The sequence below is a fragment of the Ochotona curzoniae genome, unplaced genomic scaffold, assembly GCF_017591425.1.
Source record: "Ochotona curzoniae isolate NIBS_2020 unplaced genomic scaffold, NIBS_Ocur_1.0 contig_2723, whole genome shotgun sequence".
Taxonomy (NCBI): Eukaryota; Metazoa; Chordata; class Mammalia; order Lagomorpha; family Ochotonidae; genus Ochotona; species Ochotona curzoniae.
The window spans coordinates 1,078,913-1,102,900 of NW_024465573.1; the positions used below are offsets into that span (position 1 = coordinate 1,078,913).

At 51.2% G+C, this 23,988-nt stretch overlaps 3 protein-coding genes across 4 annotated transcripts in view; all 3 read left to right on the top strand.

Annotated features, from left to right (window-relative positions):
* The window catches only part of MSANTD2 (Myb/SANT DNA binding domain containing 2), a 36,460-nt gene extending 31,036 nt beyond the window's left edge, over nucleotides 1-5,424 (top strand). For both annotated transcript variants that reach the window (XM_040976771.1, XM_040976772.1), the window contains exons 3-4: nucleotides 1,091-1,151; nucleotides 3,866-5,424. In XM_040976771.1, coding sequence (XP_040832705.1) covers nucleotides 1,091-1,151; nucleotides 3,866-4,718 — 914 coding nt within the window. In that variant the 3' untranslated portion in view covers nucleotides 4,719-5,424. The remainder of the gene's footprint in view (nucleotides 1-1,090; nucleotides 1,152-3,865) is intronic.
* Nucleotides 5,425-9,039: 3,615 nt separating this feature from the next.
* On the top strand, nucleotides 9,040-18,775 carry ESAM (endothelial cell adhesion molecule). Its single transcript, XM_040977162.1, has 7 exons — nucleotides 9,040-9,248; nucleotides 12,297-12,484; nucleotides 13,537-13,738; nucleotides 13,937-14,092; nucleotides 17,199-17,321; nucleotides 17,628-17,754; nucleotides 17,947-18,775. The coding sequence occupies exons 1-7, from the start codon at nucleotides 9,161-9,163 to the stop codon at nucleotides 18,260-18,262; spliced, it is 1,200 nt and encodes a 399-aa protein (XP_040833096.1). The 5' UTR covers nucleotides 9,040-9,160; the 3' UTR covers nucleotides 18,263-18,775.
* A 961-nt stretch (nucleotides 18,776-19,736) lies between these two features.
* VSIG2 (V-set and immunoglobulin domain containing 2) lies at nucleotides 19,737-23,859 on the top strand. Its single transcript, XM_040977164.1, has 7 exons — nucleotides 19,737-19,797; nucleotides 20,217-20,374; nucleotides 20,858-21,065; nucleotides 21,748-21,906; nucleotides 22,802-22,921; nucleotides 23,023-23,167; nucleotides 23,727-23,859. The coding sequence occupies exons 1-7, from the start codon at nucleotides 19,737-19,739 to the stop codon at nucleotides 23,857-23,859; spliced, it is 984 nt and encodes a 327-aa protein (XP_040833098.1).
* Nucleotides 23,860-23,988: the final 129 nt, after the last annotated feature.

Below are 23,988 nucleotides of genomic sequence, written 5' to 3' on the forward strand. Positions count from 1 at the left end.
CCAGGTACTTGGACCATCTTCCTGATGCTTTATCCAGGCCATTAACACAGAACTGGGTTGGAAGTGAAGCAATTGGAACATGATCCTGTGTTCACATAGGCTGCTTATGTCACAGGCAGTGGCTTTACCGGCTATGCCACAACACTGGTCAAGGATTAAATGTTAAAAATCATGGGGCTGGTGCAGTGGCTTTTCACACTAATCCTCCACCTTCAATGTTGGCATCTCATATGGGCCACAGTTCAAGTTTTGGCTGCTCTACTTCAACCCAGCTCTCCCTGCCTATGGCACAGGAAAGCAATGGAGGATGGTTCAAGCCCTTGGTCACTTGCACCCACATGGAAGACCTGGGAGAAGTTCCTGGCTTAGGATCAGCTCAGCTCTGGCCTAATTGTGGCCATCTGAAGAATGAACAAGATGGAAGATTCTGATAGAAGATATCTCTCTGTCTGTCCTCTAAATCTGCCTCTCAGATAAAAAAAAATCTTTATTTAAACTATTAGGAGAGAGGAAAAAAGAGGCTAAGAAAATAACAGTATGTAGGAGAGGAACTTTAACATAGAAGAATAAAAAATATAGGTGCCAAATGATCACATCTTAATCTCAGAATAGTGATAAGGTCTGAATTACTCTGGCATCCTAAAACAGTGGTTTTACCATAGAGTTAAATTACACAAACCTTTGGGGGAAAAAATAACATGCAGAATATGTTGATCCTGATATTGAGGGAATAATTGCTCTGTAAAACCTACACTGAAAATCCAAATTGAACAGAATTATTTCCATTCTTGTCCTTTTAAAATCATGTTTGCAGTGAAATTAAACTTTAAGCTCCTAGCCAGAAATCCGCTGGTGACCTTGAAGAATTTTATACTTGTAGAGCTGGTTTCTGATCTTGCATACAAATGTATGCATCTCATTATGTAAGACCGAATGAAATTTATGAATCTGTCATTGGGTAGTGTTGGACACCAGAATGGAGGCCTGGCGTTGAAAACATGGAATGATCAGTTAATATAGCTTTTTATCTGTGTGTAAGTGTCTGCCACAATGTGAAAAACATAATTTGTTTCATATCTTTGCTTTTCAGATGAAATACCTGTTACAAAGAGAACATTAAAAATAAAACAAGAATCTTCTGAAGAAGCACAGTAAGTAGCTGCTTCGCATTTCTGCTAAGAGGTATCTGGCTGAGCTTAATGCATAGGGACAGGATCAGAAAGTAACTAGATGTGCTGTGGAAGTCCTAGCCATAGCACCAAGGAAGCACCTCTCATTGACTTGCCTTCTCCATAGGTTATCTGGAATTTTGTATATAGCAAGCAAATAAACATGTTACACAAAACAGGTGTGTTGGTGGTGTTAGCTTGTGTGTGGATGTGGATATCTGGTGCATTAAATAAGGCTCAAGGGTGATTCCCAGGAATTTGAGCTTACCTGGGTTTAGGTGAGATGATAGAACGGCCCAAGGCACACTTGCCTTCCTTTTGGTGCCACATTATGAGAATCGGAATGCAAGCTCTGAGGTGACCTGTTTGCACACGCTGGAGGAATGACTAAGCAGGTCCAGGACAGGGTCCCCTGAGACTCTGCGTCATTTCCACCTCTAACGACATCATAGCTCTCAAAGTTGTGTTAGGGGTTCCTTTTGAATGGCTTTAATTGAGCTGGCTAAATCCACTAGGCAAGTAGGGAATGCCTGGTTACCCCCTCGTAGCTGTATGCGTCAGGCCACACATGTGGTTGGTATTTTAGAGATGATGGGAAAAAGGCTGAGAGGCCTGTGATAGGTAACAAAATATACAAGGAAGACTCCCAGTTATTTCCATTCAAGAAATCACCATCGCCACTACCCTTGTGTGTTCTCGTTTCCCTCTCATAATATCTTTTGGTAAGAGTTCAGGAATGAGGAGTTAAAAATTGTAGTCATTACCCTGTTCTGGAGTTTATGATCCAGATCAGTAGACTTCCGGACAACTTTTGTTGGAAAGTTATTATCTTTTAAGATTATGACATCAGAATGACGTCAGTGTGCCAAAGGAAAGGAAATTGAATTCTGTTTTTAACACCAGTTATTACCAATCCATTTCTTTCAGATCTCTGGGGAAAAAAGCCACAGGTGCTTTCATTGAAAGACCTGATTCTCCTCTAGCTACTGCAGTGGCCCTGTTAATGTGACCATGCAGGAACTGGTTCAGATTTGCCAGAATTGTAGTCACTGACCTTAAGCCACTTGAACTTTTTCTCGTGGTTGAAATTTGAAAACCAGGACATTGAGGTAGTGGTCCAGTGCAGTGTGGTAAGCCACCTGCATCCTGTACTGCATCAGATTGAGTTCCAGATGCTCCGCAGTTCCACTTCAGATCCAGTGGCCTAAGTGCTTGCTTCTTGGGTTGTGCCTGGCCCACTCCCTGCCATTCCAGCCATTTGGGGAGTGAAACAGTGGATGGAAGTCTCTTTCCCTCCGTAACTGCCTTTCAAATAAATCTTTAAATATTACATCAGAGGAAATAGATATAGTTCTTAGGGATGTTTCAATAATTGGATCTAGTTCTCATTGTGCTTTAAATTTTACATTTAAATCTAGTTCTCACTGTAACTTTAAATAGTAATCTGTTTGAGAGAGATCAAGACAGTGGTGGGTGGGGGAGGGAGAAATCTCAATTCTGCTGGGGTCATGACCACAGTAGCTGCGGCTGGGGCAGGTCATGGCTGGAAGCCAGATGCTACTCACGTCTAGTGGCGGAGACCCAGTTATTTGAGCCATCACCATTGCCTCCCAAGCATTAGCCGGAATATGGAGTCAGGAACCAGAGCTGGGATGAAACCCAGGTACTCTGTTGTGGGAGGAGTACTACCCCTCCACGCTGAGTCTTAAACCCAGATTTAGACTGAGATGAGCAGTGCAGGAAGCAGACAATATCTGTGAAAACCTCTAGGCCGTGCTGCCTGTTCTCCAGGTTTCATCTTAGAGGACAGGAATCTGAAGATGGGGCCCGGCGTGATAGCACAACGGTTAAGGTCCTCACCTTGAACGCCCTGGGATCCAATATGGGCACCGGTTCTGATCCCGGTGGCCCTTCTTCCCATCCAGCTCTCTGCTTGTGGCCTGGGACAGCAGTTGAGGACGGCCCAAAGCTTTGGGACCCTGCACCTGTGTGGGAGACCCACAGGAGGCTCCTGGCTTTGGATTGGCTCAGCTCTGGCCATTGCGGATGCTTGGGGAGTGAACCATTGAATGGAATATCCTTCTCTCTATCTTTCCTCTCCGTATGTCCTCCTTTCCAATAAAAATAAATAAATCTTTAAAAAAAAAAAAAAGAATCTGAAAATGGTCCTTGTTTTCCAGTGTGACAGTTTCTTTAGAACTGCTTGTTATTTTTCCTTTTTCTTTTTCTTTTCTTTTTTTGAAATATCTGCCTAGTGTTAATGGCTTAGAGTTCTGACGGTGGCCTTGGGCCATTTTCTCTCAGTAGAGAACTAGCTAGTACAACGCAGAATCCTTGATCCGCAAGGAAAAGTCACCCTATCAACTGATTTTTCGACACTTTCTCAGATCTTGAATCTGTGTAGTTAATTTCAATTCATTTTGTTTCTGTGTCAAGTCATTAGCCAATAATCAGTTGTAGACTTCATGAAGTATATATGTATGAGCCAAAATTACTGAATTTTCAGAAAGCTGTTAATTATTTTAAGTGACAGGAAATGCTTTTCTGATCACTTCATCTCTCACCCCTGGGTGGTTGGGGCTCCCGTCCGTCAGCTGTGCTCTGAGTTGTAATGAAAGACTTCAGGCATTTCCGTGATTTTCTGAACAGTGCTGTTCTCAACACCTGAAGAATTTGACTCTTGTTTCTCTTTCTAGGAAAAGAGACATTATGCAGAACATTGTACAGATTTTGGAATCAGTACAGTTGAAATGGGAACTGTTTCAGAGCTGGACAGACTTTTCGAGGCTCCATCTTTCCAATAAACTTGCCATTTTTGGAATTGGTTATAACACACGCTGGAAAGAGGAGATCCGTTATCATTATGCTGAGATCAGCTCCCAGGTGCCCCTGGGCAAGCGACTTCGGGAATATTTCAACTCTGAGAAGCCTGAGGGACGGATTATTATGACCCGAGTGCAGAAAATGAACTGGAAAAATGTTTACTACAAATTTTTAGAGATCACTATTAGTGAAGCCAGGTGCCTGGAGCTACACATGGAAATTGACTGGATACCCATTGCCCACTCCAAACCAACTGGTGGGAACGTTGTTCAGTATTTATTGCCAGGGGGCATCCCTAAAAGCCCTGGCCTTTATGCCATTGGCTATGAAGAATGTATTGAGAGGCCCCTCTCGCCTCACGTGGAGCGGCGTTCTCTGGACCCAGGAAAAGAGGGCCGAGTTGACCTGGAAACGCTTTCCACACAAGCCTCGTTACAGGTGGAAATAGAACCCACCCGCATCACCTATTGCTACCTCGGGATTGCTGAGGTCAGGACTCTGCAGCAGTGTTTATTTTTACATTTCCAAGCAAATACCAAAACCTTCAGCAAAGATTGGGTTGGTATCAATGGGTTTTTGTCCCAGAACTGTATTGTAGATCCTGGAGTTTCCCCTAAATCTATCTATATCAAATTTGTAGAAGTAGAGAGGGATTTTCTTTCTGCCGGCTCTCTAGTTGAGTGCCTGGAAAAAGCCATTGGATATCCCTTAAAGTTTAACAACTGAGTGTCATCCATCCTTCATAAGGATTCGGGCTCTTACCTCCCTCCTGTCTACTCACCTACCATTACCCTAGACCAGCCCTCATCCAGATGCTGCCAGCAGACTCTTCATGGAAACTGTTTCCATAACTGGGCCAGTACAACTTCTAAGGAGTCGGTCATAACAAACTCTGGGCAGAAAAAAAAACCCAGACCTCACCTGAAATGCTCACTTTTTGAGCAAGCAAGAGATACAGCAAACTTGCATGGTGGGTCAGCTGTTCTCTCTCTCTTTTTTTTTTAATAAAAAAGATTTTTACATGGATTTTAGAGCCCTAATATAAACAAATGTAGGTACATTCCATATTGGACAAAACTTACACTTTTGAGTTTCATACGAAATGGGAAAATTGTATTTTTTTCACAATGTTTCATTTTTACACATCTCTGTCTCTATATAAGTGTTATTTACAACCTTGAATAAATAAGCAATAGATAATGGAAAGTTAAGTCTTGAATCACAGTAAGGAAGACTGTTTTTCAATACCACCCTTAGCTATGATTGTATATAATTTAGAGTTTCATTTTTTGCACCAGCCAAGTGTTTTGCTATTTCCAATCAGTATTGCCTGCAATGACCTTTGTTTCTGTGATGTACCAATTTTATGGTTGTGTTGCATTTAAATGTTTTTTTTAAAAAAAAAAAAACAAAATTAAAGTAATTCTTGGCCTCTTGTCATGCTAGTTGAGCTTTTCGTAGTCTGAGTATGGCCATGCCAACAGTAGAGGTTGTGCTCTGGCCTCACTGCTAAGAATGAGTGCACACAAAACACCTTCTTTCACCCTGTACGGTTCACCAGTGTCAGACTACCAAAGGTCGTTGGACATCTCATTTTCTGAGTTTTCTCCCCTTGAACATTGACTAGGATATTCCTTCTTGCCCGAAGTACACAGATTTGTAAGAGACTTTGCTTCCTTCTTGACACTCAGTAAGCCGGGCTGATGTCTCAAAGAGTGTGTCATCTTGCTGTCTTCCAAAAGAGGAAAGTGAAGAGCCTATGGGAACACCTTCTATTAAAGGAAAAAATAAGGCTTTAAAAGTGATCTGTAGAGAGGAAATTGGGAGGTTTGTGTCCATTAGAAAGGGGACTATCTCATGGTTAGATCTTGGGAGGATTCCTACTGGGTTCACCACCACTCCACTTAAAAGGTTGGTACTTTGGGCTAAAAATAGCTTATTGGTATACTAGAACAGTCAAGGATCACTTTGGCCTGACGGGAACTTGACAGATTGGTTATTTTTCGTTAATGATTTCTCACGTACTCTACTTTAAATGTGCTGGAAGTTCAGGTAAGAGCTTTAATTCTTCCTGCTTTTCTGTACTATTGAAGTGAATGTTACATATTGATTTTTTTTAGTTTTTTTTTTTCTTTCCTGCAGCCAAAAATATGCTCTCAAACCAGTAATTTTCTCATTTGGATACATCTTGGGTAGTTATTTTTCTGATAATCAGAGAGTTTATAGTCGGTGAGTTGGCTTTTGTTCACTTGATCTGAGTCTGCATTTACGAGTTGGCAGTTTTGTGACATGAACTATCACATGGACACCAGCTCTGGGGGAGATGAGATTTCCTGCGAATGAGTGCAGCAGCCGGCCTCCTTGGGTGCAGCCTATCCAGGAGCACTGTGGAATACTCAGGAGTCTGCTTTTCTGGAGAATGAGGAATTATAGTCCCAAAGGCTGAGGTACATTGGCCATCGTGTAGCAGTTGCACAGTACCAGTACTAAATGCTGAAGGGAAAAGCATCCTTACCGAAACTGCCACCAACTGATCCCGAAACTACTAACAATGCTTCATGCACTCCAAGCCCACACTTTGTGTTTTGTCCTGCTGTTAGTTCCTTGGCTGGTGCAGGACATTTTGGAAACAGTTGCTTGAGGCTATTTCAGGCCTCCCTAATGTTAACTTAGGAAGGGCATTGCTAGACCACTATGAGCAACAGGAAGACAGCCAAGACTGGCCCCAGGGTGTGCTTCTGTGCTTCAGCTTGGGACGAGAAGGCAAGGAGGGGAGCCAAGAGGACAGTGCAGAGCTTTGGGTAGTGGAGGCAAAGTCACATGTTGATAGTGAATGTATCAGCTGGAACAATCTAGAAAAGAAGAAAGATGTCAGATAACAGTATTGCTATAAGCAGCAAACAGATTTTAGGCATATAATGAAGCCTTATAAACTAACTCGTAGAAAATGAAGACGATATTCAAATGTAAGAACCAGTGTTAGGAAACACTTCGGAGATGTAAGGAGAGGTGCAACTGGAAGAAATGGTAATGACTGCTGTGTCTAACATGAAGCTATGAACTTAGTTCTTGGTATAACTTGTATGCGTAAGTAGCTCCTGAGTCACACACAGATCATCTATGCCCACATTGTCATTTCAGACCAGGAGACCAATGAGCAACAATATGTCCCAGTGAAAACTTTCAGAAAAGTGATGTAGACGCTATGCTGAGCATAGAACCACTTGACTGCCTCAGTGTCCAAAGACGGAAGTCAGTCGTCGGAATGGGCAGGAAGGACGATTCTTGGGTGGGGCTGCCACTCACTGCTCCTTTACTGCCCATGTGGCAAGTTAGCCTGCAGTCTGAATTCTGAAGAAGTGATCTGCAGGGAGTGGCTGTAGAAGCCATCCCTTGTGTAGCCTTTAAGGAGGATGCGCACAGCCTGTGGGGTTAGATGCTTTGGTGTTCCTGGGTTTCAGCCAGTAGTGCCTTTTGGGGGATAGGGTTACTTACTGGGGATGATTTAAGCGTTGTCTGGAATCGGAGGAATGATTACAAGAGGTTGTCTGCCAATGTACACTGAAGCCAAGGACATTTTGAGTGTGATAGAATATGAGAAAGTCAAGTCTATAACGCCTCCCATCTCCCCCGTCTTGACCACTGGAAGCTGCTAGGCCTCTGCCTAAAGGTGTGACACTGGCAAGTATTGGATTCCAAGGGTGGTATGCAGTGTCTAGTGTTTGCACAGGCATTTCTCAAACACACTGCATGGGAGGTATTTGAAGGGGAGGTCAAACTAGGAAGGAACGCCGAGCTTATTTGCGGAGCATTGTATGTAGAAACCTTGTCTAGTGTGGGCGCAAGGATCACACTTGGTGTTGGCACAGCTGAACCATGTAGGAGTGCATGGAATCCAGTAGGCTTAGCTAGTTTTCTTCCCAGGAAGCTTCACCTCCCAGAGCCAATAGCTCCAAGAATTCCGTCTTCTGTCTTCTGCCCTCCAGTGGCTGAACTGTGCGCCTGCCCGCAGTTTGGAATCATCTCCCTGCGGGAGCTCTGAGAGAAACAAGAACAGGTGTGTGGCTTTCTGCGAGAGAGCCGCGGCCGGCAGAGGGCGCACAGGTGCCTTTTGGCCGAATAGCGGGGGTGAGAGGAGGGGCTGCCAAATTAAATTCCCACCGAACAAGATCTGGTCCCGAGAATTAAAGGATCAACGCGGGGCCTGAGCCGCGCACTGTAGGGATGGGAGACAGCGAAACTCTCGGGGATAAAGAAGAAACGAAAATTTGTCAGGTCTGGCACCCCGCAGCCACTTCATCCCTTGCCAATTCTGGGGTGAGAAGGGGCTGGAAATGGGTCTCCTGTCACCTGTCTCCCGCTCACTCCAGGGACTATACTGCACACATATCCCTGCTCAGGACACAATACTGGGGCAGACTCCAAGCCAGGGTTTTAGGGAGTCTGCAGCAACTTTGTGAGGCTCTCGCTCATCCCCTAAGTCTGCCCAGAGCAGCGTCCATACACCGAGTCCCTGGCGTCTGGCGCGCTCTGGCGCAGCCCGCACCTGCCGTTGGAAAAACCACATACTCCGTCCCAGTGGCCTTTGGAACCACAGACTGTCCTCCCCTCTTTGAGGAAGGCCGCTCTAGTTCGGTTGAGGCCGCGGCGACCCCCACACGGGTTATTTGAATCTGCTTCTCCCACCGGAGCTAGGGGGTCTTTTGTAGTGTGAGGGGTGCGGTGGCTCTCGGACTTCGGAAAGTCCCAGCCTCCCGCCCTTCCTGATCACCCTCTCCACCCCACACCGGCGGAAAGGGCGGTCGTGGCGCGGAACTTTAGATCTGAGCCCCCTCGCGGGGCAGCCCAACTAGCTGTCCCCGACTGCGCCCCAGGCGGCCCTGTGGAGGCCTGGAGTCCCGCATTCCCGGCACTGGGGGTGACCCTTCCCCCCGCGGCGGGTCACTGCCTCCCTCCGCCCGCCCGGGAGGACGGCGACCTCTCCGCCCCCTCGAATGCCCCGCCCCGCTGTCGCCGTCGGTCCCCACCCCACCCCACCGGCACAGACACGCGCGCAGGCTTGGGCTGCATCCGCCCGTGCCAAGAGCCCGGCTCTGGTGCGTGTCCGCCAGTTACGCATCCTCCACACCTGTAGGACGTGTGTCCGGGAGCTGACGCCCCTGATTCGGATGAGGCCAGGGCAGGCCATGAGTTCTCCACTGGGCTCTCCGGATGCCAACCTGCTGCGGCTTTTGTTCCTGGGACTGGGTGTCCTTGGTGAGTGAAACCTGGGACCAGGAGGGGACTCTTTGGATGGAATTGGGTGAGTCCTGAGACAAGGATACTGATGAGGAACTGGGTCATCCCGCACTTCTGCCCTTCCTATTTTCGCTCATGCCATCACTCCACTTCTAAGCCCGACTCCCTTCTAACCCTAATGCCCCACTCCAGGGTATCATTGTCTGGTGCTGAAACAGCACCCAGTTGGGATGTGTGTGTGTGTGTAGTCGGGGTGCTGCCATTGCCAGGAGAAGATCCGGATTCCCTGGATTGGTTTATCACATCCCACCCCCTTCCATCCCAATCAACAGAGCCAGATGAGCTAGGTCTCTAGATGAGTCCCTGCCTAAAGAGCTTAAGGACTTAGCTCCAGTGCCCTCCTCCACAGCCCCTCCTAAGTTGGCGGAGAGACTTCCCTGGAGCAATGGCTTGGTCCTCCGTCTTGGGCCTGACGCAGGCACAACACGTCAACCCCCCTAGGCCAGATCCTCCCTTTTCCTCAGGAGGTGCCCCCAGGCCACGACCGTGTGGACACAGGAAATGGTTCAGAAGCTGGGAGCATTGTCACACCCTGCCCCAGGTTCGCCGTCTCTATTTGTTCCCGGAGGCAAGGGGGACAGGGTTAGGGAGTCAGGAAGTGCTTAGAGCTCCTGCTAAGAGAATGCTTGAAGCCCCCTGGAGTCTCTGCCTCTGCAGTTAGAGGGTGACCTGACCCTGGGGATCAAGGCCACAGCAACACCTGAGCCCCGCCTGGGAGAGAGCTTTCCCTGGGCTTTCTGGGATCCTGAATGAGCGTGGAAGGTGGGTACTCATTCTGTACTCATTTCTCTATGGACAGTGCCTGGGCAGGGAAGGCCTAGAACAATGCAGAGCAAAATTCTGCCACAGTGACGGGCACTGACGTGGGAAACAGCTTCTGTCCATGCCTTGTTAGCCTGGTCTGCACCCCGGGGGTGTTGGGGACATGAAATGTTAGGGTCCTCAGAGTGGGTCTCCAGCGCAGCCCTAAAGCCACCCCAAAGTCAGCACGGCCTCCTGCCTGCCCCTCAACTTCCAAACTCAACCTCAGCTGCTTCCTACTCCCAGTCTACCAACTCCCCCATCCCTCTTCCTGACCCAGGCCTCCCGAAGCGGGGGAGTTTGCTGCCTGTGCCTCCAAGGCATCACCTGCTCTTCTTGGACAGCCCTTTCCCTTTCTCCCTCTGCTTGGAGCTTCAGTTTGTCATCCTGAAGGCCCTCACGGTGGTTCCTGCCTGCCCAGCCAGTTGAGGGTTAAACGGACCCAGGAAGGCACCCTGCGCTGAGCAGCCTTCGGGCCACCCCGACCCGGTGCAGCGCTCCTCCAAGCCTCCTGCTCTGCTTGCCCCTGGGGCGTGAGAAGCCCGCGGGGGGAGTTTCTCAGAGAAAGAGGGAGACTAAAAATAGTAGCCCTAGGGGAGCAGCAGGCACCAGCTTAAAGCTGACTCTAGCCGGGAGTTCTCCCGCCCCTGGACTGCTCGCGTCCTTCACTCCGACCCAACCGTGGTCCTCTTTCTGCTCCGGGAGCGAGCAGAGCAGAACCATCCGGAGACTTCGCTCTAGAGCGCACATCGTTCCCAGGATCCAGGGCTGGCAGGCTCGGACCCTCTCCCGCTCCTGGCTCCAGCTACGAGGGCGGGGGTTGCTGGGACGCACAGCACTTGCACAGACCCTAGAGTGTGTGGCTGTCATATTTCAGCCCCCACTGCCTTTTTTTTTTTTCTTTTTTCGAAGCGCAGGTACAAATGCAGGCCCCTAAACCAGGGTGGGAGCGCTCAAGGCGAGGGAAGCTAGAGCCCACTCTGGGACTCCTGCAGTTTCCGGGCAGGAACCGTTTCTGCCGCACTAGCCAGGCCTCTGGAAGAGAAGGCACCGCCCTGAGGTCCAGGTTTGCTGGGCCTCACAACAGGGGCATAGTCCCATGGGCCTTCGAACTCCTTGAGTTGGGTGTTGTTTTTGCAGGCAAAACCTCTAGCCTAGCTGCACCCCGCCCCCCTTCACCCCCATTGTCTTCGGCCTTATCACCGGGCACAAGTTTCCTGCTCAGCCCTCAGGGATCCGCCAGGAAACGGGAAGGGGACTGCCGCGAAGGCCAAGGAACCGGAGTGGGGGTGCTGTGAAGATGCGAAGCCGGAAAGCGGCGGGGGTGGCGCGGCCTACCCTCTTTGGGCCGCCCCTTCGAGGTGGAGACCTGGGCTAGCGCGGTCTCCGGCCTCTGCCTGCGCACGCACCGGCGGTACTGCGCACCGCTAACGCGGAGGTGCAGGAACAGCACCAGAGTGGGGTACAGTGCCCTGGCCGGCCCGGCCTGAGGCCAGCCCAAATCATTCCCCCCTAGGGCTTAGCGCTCAGCCGCTTCACTGCCTTCCCCAAGGGCAAATCTTTGAACGCCCTGGAACACCCAACTGTAGACCCCTCGGAGCCCCAGACCACCTCCCGAATGTTTGCTTGGAAAGGCCCACCTATAGTTCTGTCACCACAAAGCGAGCTGAGCTGATTACTTGCTTGGGGAAGACTGTGCGCCAGGACAGGGGCTTGAGGGCTGCCTAACTGACTGGGGCTTTGTAAGTCTTGCTCCGTGCAGTTCAAAAAGGAGCTAAGATGAGGTTAATCGGTAACCCCAGAACCTTCCAACTTGTTCCTCCCCCGTCATCGCCTATGGGGTTGGAGACTTGGGAGCCAGGTAACCTCGTGGCCCCTTCCTGCCTCGGTGCCCTCCTTTAGCTCTCGCCCTGGTAAATTGGGAGTACAAGGGATGCAACTTGGAGATGCCAATAGCTCTGGCTCTTTTGGAAGGCGCAGCCATCTGTGGCTCTGGATACGAATAAATGCATGAAAATGTCTCCCATTTCCACTACAAAGCCACGGCCTTGGATAGGGAAAATAAGCCCTGAACTTCTGAAAGCAGGATGCTGGGTCATTGGCCCCTTGGCAGCTGGCCAGGTCCCCTGGGTCGCGCCTCCAGGAGCAGGGTCCTGCTCAAGCCCAAACCTCCTTGTTGTTGTTTTTTTTTTTTTTTGTCTCCAGCGATCCCCTCGCGGGCCCAGCTGGAACTGCACGTACCAGCCAGCTTCACCAAAGTGCAAGCTGTGGAGGGAGAAAGCGTGGTGCTCCCCGCGTGGTACACTCTGCAAGGTGGAATGTCCTCGACCCAGCCGGGAGAGGAGCCTATCGTGATGTGGTTCCTGGAAAAGAGAGGAGAGGACCTGAAACAGGTGAGAAGCGAACGCATCTCAGCCTGCTGCGGGCTGTGCCAGGCCCGCGGAGGAGGTGTTGGGAAGTGCCTGCCAGGATGGTGAAACAGGTGGCCAGGTGGTGCGAGCCGGGTGGGGGCGGGGAGGGAATGTGAGTAACGGAGGTTTAGAACAAGTAAACATCTTCTGAAGGAGGAATGTGTTTCTCTTCCCACTTCCTGGGCTTTGGACACTCCTTGCCCCCAGTGACTACCATCTGCCCTTGCGCCCAGATATGCCACCGTGAAAGACACATTTCCCACCATGTTCCTTAATGGCACCAGACTTACCAAGGGGAGGCAGGTTCACCCACAAGCCAAGAACAAAATGTTCAAAGCCCCTTACTTACATGGACTTCCCAAAAGGTCCTGGAAAAAAAAATGTGTTCACTGAGATCTTTGATCTTGTTTCTAAAATGTTTTTGTTTTTAAAAGTTATGAATTTGCCATCAAGAGTGACAAGGAGAAGAGAGACAGAGCTCCCACTTCCTAAATGTACACAAACAGCCAAAGTTGGGAACCAGAAATTCAATCCAGGTGTCCCACAAGGGGGAGGCAGGAGCCCAATGACTTGAGCCGTCACCCCTGCCTCCCCAGGTGTGCATCTGCAGAGCTTTAAGTTGATGGCAACTACTCTGATACATGAGGTGGATGTCTTAAAGTCTAGATCCAGTGCTGCTCACCCCTACGAAGGCATTTTTAAATCTTCCTTTTCTGGAAAATGAGCCCCTCCTCCAACTGTATTACTTTCACGCTTCACAAAACCTGGATCTCCACTGCATCTAAGTTGTCGTCCTCCAAAGCCACTGTTGACATTATCCCTCCGTGTCCCCCATACTACCTTTATTGTGCCACCCAAGTGGGCGATGACGGACTGGTGCAGAGGCAAACAGGAGCAGGGCGAGAGAGGCTGAGAGACTGTTGGAAGGACAGGTTGCAGGTCAGGAGCAGGCGAAGGCTGCCGTTCTGGGGGAGAGGCACGGCCTGCTCTCAGAGCACTGTGTGTGGTATAACAGCAGGTGTCATCTCCCTAAGGTGTTGGCCTTCATCAATGGGGTCCTGACCAACCAACCTGGAGCATCCCTGGTCTACAACATGCCCTTCCGGAATGTGTCCCTGCGGCTGGACCGCCTTCAAGAGCAGGACTCTGGCTCCTACCGCTGCTCTGTGAATGTGCAGGACAGTCGGGGCGTAAACAAGGGCCACAGCAGTAAAACCATAGAGCTCAATGTGCTGGGTGAGTGAGGAGGCCGCAATTCCCCAGCTGACTCTGCCCCAGGCCGGGCAGCTTTCTCCCAGAAGGGAGAGTGGCAGAGCTGGCGGTGGGGTGGTGGGAGGGGTCGGGGGTGGGGAGTGGTGTCAGAAGAGGGTGTGTGAGGGGGGACAGCATCTGTGGGACCCAAGTGTGAGTTTTAGCCTGTCTGCCCTTCCCAAGTTCCTCCAGAAACTCCATCCTGCCGCCTCCTGGGTGTGCCCCGGCTGGGGGCCAACGTGACCCTGATGTGCCAGTCCCCAAGGAGCAAGCCGGCAGCCCAGTACCAGTGGAAGGGTCCACCACCGTCCTCCAAGGTTTTCTTTCCACCTGTTTCAGGTAAGAGACCTTCTGGAAGCAACTGAGACTGTGGCCAGGGAGGGAGGCAGCGAGAGGTACCAGAAGGACAGGGATGGAAAGAGAGGCAATGCTGAGAAATACAGCAGGAAAGGGGAGAGGCGGAGCCGGGACCTCTCAGAAACAGGCACCACGTCAGTTGCTTTCCTGTGCATGTCCTGTCACACAAGTGGCTAGACTGCCTACCGGAAGCTCCAGCTCAGCCCTTCACTGGCTATGTGGCTTCAAGCCTCTGTTCTCTCATCTGCAAAATGGGTGTCTCATTAGCTCTGACTTGAGCACATCAGCACTATAGACATATTCGAGGCAGAGTTGGAACATTTTAACTGTGAAATATTAGGAGAGGTTAAGGATTAATTTCTAAGGCATGCCAATGGTATTGTAGCTATGTGGGATAATTTCCACATTTTCAGATGTCCATGCTAAAGTATTACGTTAAAATATCAGAAAAAAGAGAAATGAAATAAACATGGGAAGATGGTAGCATCTGCTTGATCTGGGGAGGTAGGTGTGTGGATTTTCATTTTATTCCTTTCTCTTTCCACTTGACTATTTGTATAGTAAAAGCCTTCTCTTCCCTTCCCTTCCCTTCCCTTCCCTTCCCTTCCCTTTTCTTCCTTCCTTCCTTCCTTCCTTTCTTCCTTCCTTTCTTCCTTCCTTCCTTCCTTCCTTCCTTCCTTCCTTCCTTTCCTTTCTTTCTCTTTTTTCCTAATTTATGTTTATTTGAGAGAGGAGAGAGATCCCATCTACCTGGCAACTGCCCTTGAGCTGAGCACTCAGTTCAGACCTGCCCTGTGGGGTGCTCGGACCTGCTGCCTCCCTGGATGTGTCTTAGCAGGCAGCTGGAATGGGGGCAGAGCCATGACCTGGACTCTGCCCTCCGACATGGCATGTGGGTGTATCAGAAAGAGTGCCAACCCCCTAGCCAAATGCCCATGCTCCCTTCTTTAAAAAAGATTTTTTTACTTTTATTTGAAAGGCAGATTTGTAGAAAGAGAGAGATCTTTCATCCATTACTTCATTCCCCAAATGACCATAATGGCCAGAGCTGAACTGATCCGAAAGCCAGCAGCCAGGTGCTTCTTCTAGGTCTTCCACTTGGGTGCATGGTCCCAAGGACTTGTGCCAGCCTCTGCTGCCTTCCCAGTCCATAAAGCGAGGAGCTGGATCAGAAGTGGAGCAGCCAGGACTAGAATCAGTGCCCATATGGGATGCTGGTGCTGCAGGCGAAGGATTAGTCTGTTAAGCCACTGTATCAACCCCTCCTTTTCCTTTTTTAAAACAGTAGCTACTTCTTACAGATAACAGACTCAAATCAGCACTAGACATTAGCAAAACCATAAAGACCTACAGGGGGAATCAAGAGTGATCCTGACAACCTCTTAACAGGAGGTCAAATGCACAGAGCAGGCGGGGGACCCCAGAGTAGAGCAGGTGAACAGGAGGAGGCTTGTATTTCAATCCTGGAGACTCCTGGATCCTCACCAAGGACTATCAGTATGGGCACCAAGGGCTATATCCCAATGGCCAAGGAGACCACGGGGAATTGGACTGCCCTTGTAGGCCAAGAACTCTGAGGTCATCCACTCCCTATTGAATCTCCCACACGGGATGGAATAAGCCCAGATCCTTCCTCACAGGATCTAATGTCAGTGGAACAGTAACTGGGAGTCCTGAGTGGACCTCAGAAACAGAAGAACAGTAAACTTTCTTTGGAACTCAGGAGGGGAACTTTCTCTGGTCCTTACTTAGTTCCAACTTTGAATCCCCACCCTCTCCTGCAATGACCATCAGAGTCGCTCTGGAGCACCGCCCCCCCCCCCCAAAAAAAAATTAGAGTAGGCAGATAGAGAACAACAAGGAAAGCTTAGAACCAGACAGGCAACGGTCAGCGGGGACTCACATATACCTTACCAGATAGGACACAAAGATAAGTTACTCCACACTAAAGCATTGAGAATTTCTCTGCACACCCCTCCTAAAACTGTTGTGCACCTCAGCTGTTGGCATATGCCTTGTTAAAGTTATTAACCAGTTTAGACTATCCTAAAATCTGCCAAGTTCAGCAAAACTTATGCTTCAACACTATTACCTGCTAAATACTAAAATGAAAATAGACATGAGACAGCCGAATAGTATCCTAAAGCCATTTTAAGGTATATAAAAGCCAGTTGTATATAAACTAAAATTGAAATGTCAATGAAGTAGTCACAGGATGTGGTTAAGAACTTTTCTAACATATTGGTTACTCAATACCATGTCAATTAACTCCATAATGTTGTGAATTGTTGTTGATGTTATGTTGGGGCTTTTAATTGGTTGGAATGATATTCTGCCAGCACTGCCTTCAGACCAGAGATAGTCTCCCCAGGAAACCATTGAATTTATCTGGACAATAAGATGCTGGACTCTATGCTTGGTATATGCTTGCAATGAAAGAATCTTGACTGGATTTGAACTGTAATACTGCAACAAGGTGGAGGAATCTACCATGGGGGGAGGGTACCGGGGAGGGGTTGGGGGAATCCCAGAGCCTATGAAACTGTGTCACAAAGTGAAATGCAATTAATAGTAATAAAAAAAAAAGTAGTTACTTTATAAGTTTGCTGTGAAACTTTGCGAAGTTCATGCATGGGGCTGGCTTTGGTATAGAGCAAGTAGCCAGTAGACATTAATGACTGACCGTAGAAGCTTCTCAACACCATCAGGTCAGTCCTACCATATGACATTCTTTCGTAGACGACGAAATGGAGACCCAGGGGTGAAAAGCAACTTGGCTAAAGTCCCATGATCTACGCTTGTCTACTTCTTAGTCTTGTGTTCTTTCTTTCTCATTTCACTGCTTCTCCAAAATGCTGCACATCCTTGTCTAGCCTTACTGCAGACCACAGCCTTGGCTGAGATGTGCAAGCACATGAGGTACTGAGCCGCCAGTCTGCAGCTGGGAGCTGAGCCCAGCACACGGGCCACTGTCTCCTTCAACCATGACTCCTAGAGAGGCCAAGAAGTCATTCCAGAGGAAGGGCAGGATTTGATTTCTCCTCCAAGAAAGAGGATCCCTGGACTTAGGCTAAAATTGTGTCCACAGATGCCAACCGTGGATCCCTGAAGCTCAGCAACCTTTCCCTGGCCATGTCTGGAGTCTACATCTGCACAGCCCACAACATGGTGGGTAGTGCCCAGTGCAATGTGACGCTGGAAGTGAGCACAGGTCAGTGAGGGGTAAGTGTGGTCTCGGGGAAGAGTGGGCCCTGCTGGGCTGGGGTTGCACAAGGGGTAGTAGAGGCCTGTCTGCTGGGGCCTGCTCGGTGTGATGACAAGGGGCTTGCCTGGTCAAATATCTGTACAAACACTTAAGTCAGTCAGTGGCCATTGTCTGCTTCACAGCTACCCTTCTTCCTAGTGGGAAGAGAACATGTGTGATGGTAATGGGATTACCGGGTAGTGAGGGGCGTTGCGGGAGGGGATGGAGGGATGGGCAATGGCTGGGTGTCTGCTGACACGAAGGCTCTTGCAGATTCTGGGGCTGCTGTGGTTGCTGGAGCTGTGGTAGGCACGCTGTTAGGACTGGTGCTGTTGGCTGGGCTGTTCCTCTTGTACCAACGCCGGGGCAAGGTACTGGAGGAGCCAGCCAATGATATCAAGTAAGTGTCCCCGGTCTCTGCTGCAGAGGGGTTCTCCTGGACCCAGGAGGCTCTCATCCAGGGGAAGGGTGGGCATATTTCAAGGGAGAGGAGGATGCAGAAGGGGGATTGCAGGGGTGTGGTGCAGGGTATACCCCCTCCTCCCACCCCTCTTGCCTTTGAGCTTTTACTACCCATTTCTTGGATGACTAGGGAGGATGCTGTTGCCCCACGGACCCTGACCTGGCCCAAGGGTTCAGACACCATCTCCAAGAATGAGACCCTTTCGTCTGTCACCTCGGCGCGAGCTCTCCGGTCACCTCACAGCCCTTCCAGGGCTGGTGCTATGACCCCCACGCCCAGTCTCTCCAGCCAAGCCCTGTCCTCACCCAGACTGCCCAGGACAGAGGAGGTGCCCTCTCAGCCTGTCTCTACTGGCCCTGGCGGGGTTTCTTCCTCAACCCTGAGCCGCATGGGTGCTGTGCCTGTAATGGTGCCTGCTCAGAGTCAGGCTTGGTCTCTGGTGTGATGGCCCAGCCACTGGCTGGTTGGTGTCTCCCCTGCCCTACAGGGTTCAACCCGTGCATACAGGCCTGAGTCTTGGAAGGGCAGCCACACTCCAGACCTTGGGTCCTTGACCCCTACCTCTCTTGACTGTAAGGAAGCCAGGTTTCCATAAGACCCAAGTCTAGGAGGCCACAGAAGAGGAAGTGGAGCTGTGATCTGGGGGGGCATCTTCACCCTCTTTCACCCCTCCCTACCCCTCCCCATGAAGCCAGCTGAATGCTGCCCAGATGAGCAACCTAGCCAGGGTCCTGGAGGGGACTGCTGGTCCAGGAGTCCCCCAGGCCCCCAACCTGTGCCCCATCCCTATCTAACACCATCCTTTGCTCCCACTCCCTGTATTCATATAACCTATCCTGCTGGCTTGGTTGGGTTATGTTGGGGGCAAGGGCTAGGGAAACTATTTTTTAAACTAACTTGAAATGTATGTTTTTGTTTTAATTCTGCAAATTTCAATAAAGATACATTGTGTTCGCATGGAATAAGAATGGATTTGTGTTTTTAACCCAGGACTTCCCAGAACTGAGCCTCAGGATGATACAGAGTGAGCCGCTCCCTGTGCTAGCCACCCGGGAGGGCCGCTGCACACAGTCCCAGGGCTGGTTCTTCCCCAGCTGTCTGTCAGTGGGAGAGGGCAAGGCACAGAGACCCCAAAGCTGCTGAGAGCCCATCTTACCGTGAGCAGGGAAGCATGAAATAGGTGCACTGGCTGCTGGACCTGGGTGCTCAGGGCTGGGGTGTGCACTGACTTTTCAGTGTTTCCTATCAGGGACAGGGGTAGGAGCCTGATTCATACACCCCTTTTGTACAATCATTAACAGACACAACTTGTCCATGCGGGCCCTGGGCACCTCCACTTACTAAAAGTATGAAGGGAGACGTGGGTAGAGGATGGGGTATGGTTTCTGTCCCAATGTCACCATGTCCTTTCCTAACAGTGGGGTCCTTGCTAGGTCTCAGTTTCTTAGCCCTTAAGTTGGAGAAGGAATGGGCTTTGGACACAAGGAAACGGTTGAAGTGTCCCAGGACTCCTCTACCCTAGCAAGGGGTGAGAAAGAAAGGGCCAGAGGGCTATGCCGCCTGGGGCTCAGGCTTATGTGGTGGCACTGCAAGGTACCAGCTCTCAGGGTGCCAGATGGCCTCTTCCTCCTCCTCCAGTCACACTTTTGTCCCACAGCTGTTCCTGGAAGGTGCCCACCCTCAAGCCTAGCCCTTTCCCTGGCAGTTTCAGGGGGCAGGGGAAAGGAGCAGGAAGCACGGAAGAGCGACTCCAGAGTTGGGCCTGCGGGAGGGAGGAGCGTTTCCCCTACCAGAGGGTGAGGGTGCCGGCCTCTCCCCTTGTTTGCTCTGAGATAGCTCGCTCCTAGCCAGTGCAGGGCACTCCCTTCCCCAGACCCAGGCACCCAGACGGAGCCACAGGTGGCAGGAGGACGTGTGGCATGGCCTGTCTCCCAGGGCCTTTCCTCTGTGGGGCCCTGATCGGCTTCGCATGGCTGAGTGGTGAGGAGGGGCTGGGCCAGACTCAGGGGCGGGAGCCAGGGCCGGCGGGAGCCAGCGGCCTGCTGACCCATCAACCCACCTCCTCATGGGCTGCTCAGTTCCGCACAGCTGCGGAGGGGACCTGGAGGGCTGGGTGGACAGGGGATAGAGGCCAGTGGGCCTGCAGGCGACTACATGCCGGGGCCATGGTTTATCCACAACCGCAGGATTTCACGTTCTGCCTTCCAGCCAAACATGCCCTCATACGCGGCACAGTCCAGGCCCTTTTACCCACAAAAACCTGCTGGGCAATGGGCCTGACCTTCCTCCCCTAGAAGCATGTAGAAGGAGGGGTTGGGTTGAAAGGAGGGGCATGGAGTCCCCAGCCCCCGCCTGACTGGAGCTGTGGTTCGGTCTCCCTACGCCCTCCGCAGCCTCAGGGCTGGCGGTGGAGGTGAAGGTGCCCACGGAGCCTCTCAGCACGCCGGTGGGCCACACTGCCGAGCTCACCTGCAGCTACAGCACGTCAGTGGGAGACAACTTCGCCCTGGAGTGGAGTTTCGTGCAGCCAGGGAAGCCCATCTCTTCCTCCCGGCCGGTAAGCAGAGAGCAGCTACTCGGGGTGGAGGGCTGAGGGTGGAGGAGCTGTGAGGGCTCCGAGTGGCAGGGGTTCAGTATGCTTGGCTGGAAAGTAAAGTGGGTTGCTCCCAGGTGTCCTCAGGGTGGCCCTATCAGCCCTGGCTCTCTATCCAGCTCCCCTATTGGTGCATCCGGTTTCTGTAACTAAACCCATGGATATTAAGGCGTTTGCAGCAGGGGAACACAATGCCCCTACCAGGAAGATCTGCGCTAGCTTCCCCCAATCAGAGTGACGGAGTTGGAGAGTGGCAGCCATGCTTGGCTGAAGGCAGCAAATCCAGTTCATTTGTCACTGGGAGACTTGGATGCTGTATGGACACCTCACATGTCCCTGTTCTGGCTGGTGTTAATGAGGGGCATCGTGCCCTCACCCTCACGAGGGAGGACTGCAGAGTTGACCCCTGGCAGGAGAGAGGGGACACACTTGCCTGTCTCTCCCCAGATCCTCTACTACACTAGCGGCCAGCTGTATCCCACTGGCTCAAAGGCCGAGCGAGCCAGCCTGCTCCAGAACCCCCCCACGGGAGGGGTGGCCACCCTGAAGCTGGCCGATGTCCGCTCCTCGGACACGGGAACCTACCTCTGCCAAGTGAACAACCCACCGGACTTTTACACCAACGGTTTGGGGCTCATCAACCTTACTGTGTTGGGTAAGGCTGACCATGGGCCCACCAAGTACCCACATACCTCCTCAATCACCCCCAGGCACACAACTGCACTGGGTGGGTGTGTGTGGGATCCCACGCACATCTTCTAGTCCAGAGGGTCTTCCTCCAGCAGCAGGCTGCCTCATGCCTCAGGGCCCAGTAACAAAGAATCTGAGAGAAAGGTCTTCCCATGTATGTGGATCTGAGTCACGTCCCCACTAGCTCCAGTGGCCTGGAAACCTCCCAAGGTCAGTGACAGGGGAGTGGCCATTAAAGGAACAGGGCCCTGTCGCTGAGCACCAACCCTGTGTCCTGAGCTGCCTTCCTGTCCTGCCCTGGGGCCTGTGGGAGGGGAGCCACCAGGAGGCAGGTGCAGGATGAGTGTGCCATTCAAATTTCTGGAGGGCTGTGGTGTGGAGGAGGGGTTCATTCTCCTTCCATGGGCCCAGAGGGCAGCAACCAGAACCGGAACCAATGGGTGCTTACTGAATGAGCACAGAGTTTGGCTCAGCATGAGGAAGAGCATTCTAATGGTCAACATGTCCAATAGTGGAGATCACTGCCAGAGGATTCGGTGGGGTCTGAACCACAGTGAGCCACTGCTTGGAAGAGGTATGGGAGCAGGAAATCCAGCACTTGCCAGGGGCGGGGTTCAAAACCTGCTAACAAACTGTGACTTTTACAGTGCCCCCCAGTAGGCCTGTATGCAGCCAGAGTGGGCAAATCGTTGTGGGAGGCTCTGCTGCACTAGGGTGCAGCTCTGCAGAGGGCGCTCCCAAGCCCGTGTACAACTGGGTGCACCTGGGATCTTCTCCGACGCCTGCTCCTGGCAGCATGGTTCAAGGTAAGGGCTTGAAGCATCAGGAAGAGGGAACTCTTCAAGCTTGGAGCCAATCTAATCTCCAAACCCCACCCCCACATCACCAGCCCTATGACAAGGGCTGGGAGATAAGCGGCTGCACCTTTCTCTGCCCTCTCCTTGGCTTCCTGTTCTGCTCCCTTCCTGTTCTGTCTTCCTATGTCATTTGTGGCTGGGTACCCATTCTTAAGCTAAACATTCTCCTACCATCCGACAAGTGAATGATGAGCAGGGATATTCTGATTTTTCCTGCTTGTCTTGGTGGTGGCGGGGAGCAGATTTCTTTTAGATTTCTGAAGGGTCATTCATGAATCACTTATGAACTTCCTAGAGAGGAAACTGAGCTAGAGGAACAAGGCTGCCTGAAATCACTTAGCCAGTTTCTTTAAAAGGAAGCACCTACAAATAAGAGCCTTGGCTTTCCAGCTGCTTCTTGTGAATTCCTCTCTCCTCTCTCCCCTTTTCTCCCTGTAGCCCAGGCCCTAGCAAAGCCTTTCATCTATCCCTTCCCATCACCCCCTGGCCTGTGCTGTCTTCCAAAGGTAAGAATTTGGATCAGCTTAGACCCACCACACAGGATGCAGTGTTAGACATCAAGCATTGCCTCCCTAATTGGGAGCCAGTAAGCCAGACAAGAGCCAGTAAGCACCCCGCCCTGCCTCAACTCCATCTTCAGTTTCTGGACACTTCGTTTGTAAAAGCTGTCCCCCCTTCCTGAAAAGGCAGCTGTTGGCGGTGCTTTGGAATTTCCCTCAGATAAATGATTTCCTTTTTCTGAGCCAGTTGCCCCACCAAGAAACAGAGGGTAGTCAGTCCCTTGCCGCCTAGAGGCACTCACTAGGCGTCGAATGAGTGCTGTAACACTTTTTCTTCCCTCCAGATGAGGTGTCTGGCCAGCTCATCCTCACCAATCTCTCCATGACCTCCTCGGGCACCTATCGCTGTGTAGCCACCAACCAGATGGGCAGTGCATCCTGCGAGCTGACCCTTGATGTGACCAGTAAGGACTATGTGGGGCAGAGGCCAGGAGGCAGGCCGGGTGGAGGAAGGCTACACGCCAAGGAGGATTTGCTGCTCTAAGAGTCCTGTGTCTCCTTACAGACCCCTCCAAAGGTCGAGTGGCCGGGACTCTGGTTGGGGTGCTCCTGGGGATTCTGCTGCTGTCAGTGGCTGTATTCTGCCTGCTCAGGTTCCACAAAGACAGGAAGAGGAAGCCCAAGGAGACCTATGGGGGCAATGACCTCCGGTGAGCAGAGAGGCAAGGGCTCTGGTTACAAGTGGGTGCTTCTAGCCCTCAGACTCTGAGTGACATGAGTGAGCAAGACTTATAGCATGAAGGGTGGAGTCACGAACAGGGGAGGGATGGCTTAGTCGTGAGGACTTGCCTGTCCTCTTCATGCTAAACGCAAGACTGAGGTTTGTGATTTTATGGGCATTTTCATGCATACCATTTGGAAGGAGTGGCGGAAGATGAATGTGAGCACTGGGTTTTCCTGAGCTTAGCAACTGTGTCAGGGCAACCAGGAAAGAGAAGTGAAAGTTGCCTGTGCCAGCCACTACAGCTGATAGCCTCAAGGTTCCAAACAAGGATCAGAGAAGTGTTTCTCGAAACATGGTCTGCGGATGAGCCACCCAGATAGCACCAGGAGGCTGGCACATAGTCAGATCTGCTTCAGAGCCTTCCTGGACTCTGTGTGTGTAGGGGTGAGGGGCAGGGAAGAGGGCGGTGGCACCTGTCTCTGTACAGTAACCCTTAAGCCCGAGGACGGCCCCAGCCTCACTAAGAATTTGCCCACAACCCTTAGGGAGGATGCCGTGGCCCCTGGGATTTCGGAGCAAACCTCTCTGAGGGCGGATGCGAGTCCAGGGCTGCTGGAGAGGTCGCCATCGGCCAGCACTGTGACAACCACCAAGTCCAGGCTCCCTATGTCGGTCTGACTTCTCTCCAGTCTCTGAGGGCAGTGAGGGAATTACCAATAAACTGTCTGGGTACCATATTGTCTCCTTCTGTAGGTGGGAATGACAACTTCTTCCTGGGGGCCCAGAGAGTATCATCAGTGAAAGAAG

What these genes read in the sequence shown, in the direction of transcription:
- VSIG2 (XM_040977164.1), top strand. Translation starts at nt 19,737, where the DNA reads ATGGCCTGTCTCCCAGGGCCTTTCCTCTGTGGGGCCCTGATCGGCTTC. An exon ending in CGGCTTCGCATGGCTGAGTG is followed by an intron (nt 19,798 to 20,216) that starts GTGAGGAGGGGC and finishes CCGCAGCCTCAG; the next exon opens with GGCTGGCGGTGGAGGTGAAG. An exon ending in CATCAACCTTACTGTGTTGG is followed by an intron (nt 21,066 to 21,747) that starts GTAAGGCTGACC and finishes TGACTTTTACAG; the next exon opens with TGCCCCCCAGTAGGCCTGTA.
- ESAM (XM_040977162.1), top strand. Translation starts at nt 9,161, where the DNA reads ATGAGGCCAGGGCAGGCCATGAGTTCTCCACTGGGCTCTCCGGATGCC. An exon ending in GAGGAGAGGACCTGAAACAG is followed by an intron (nt 12,485 to 13,536) that starts GTGAGAAGCGAA and finishes CATCTCCCTAAG; the next exon opens with GTGTTGGCCTTCATCAATGG. An exon ending in GAGCCAGCCAATGATATCAA is followed by an intron (nt 17,755 to 17,946) that starts GTAAGTGTCCCC and finishes TTGGATGACTAG; the next exon opens with GGAGGATGCTGTTGCCCCAC.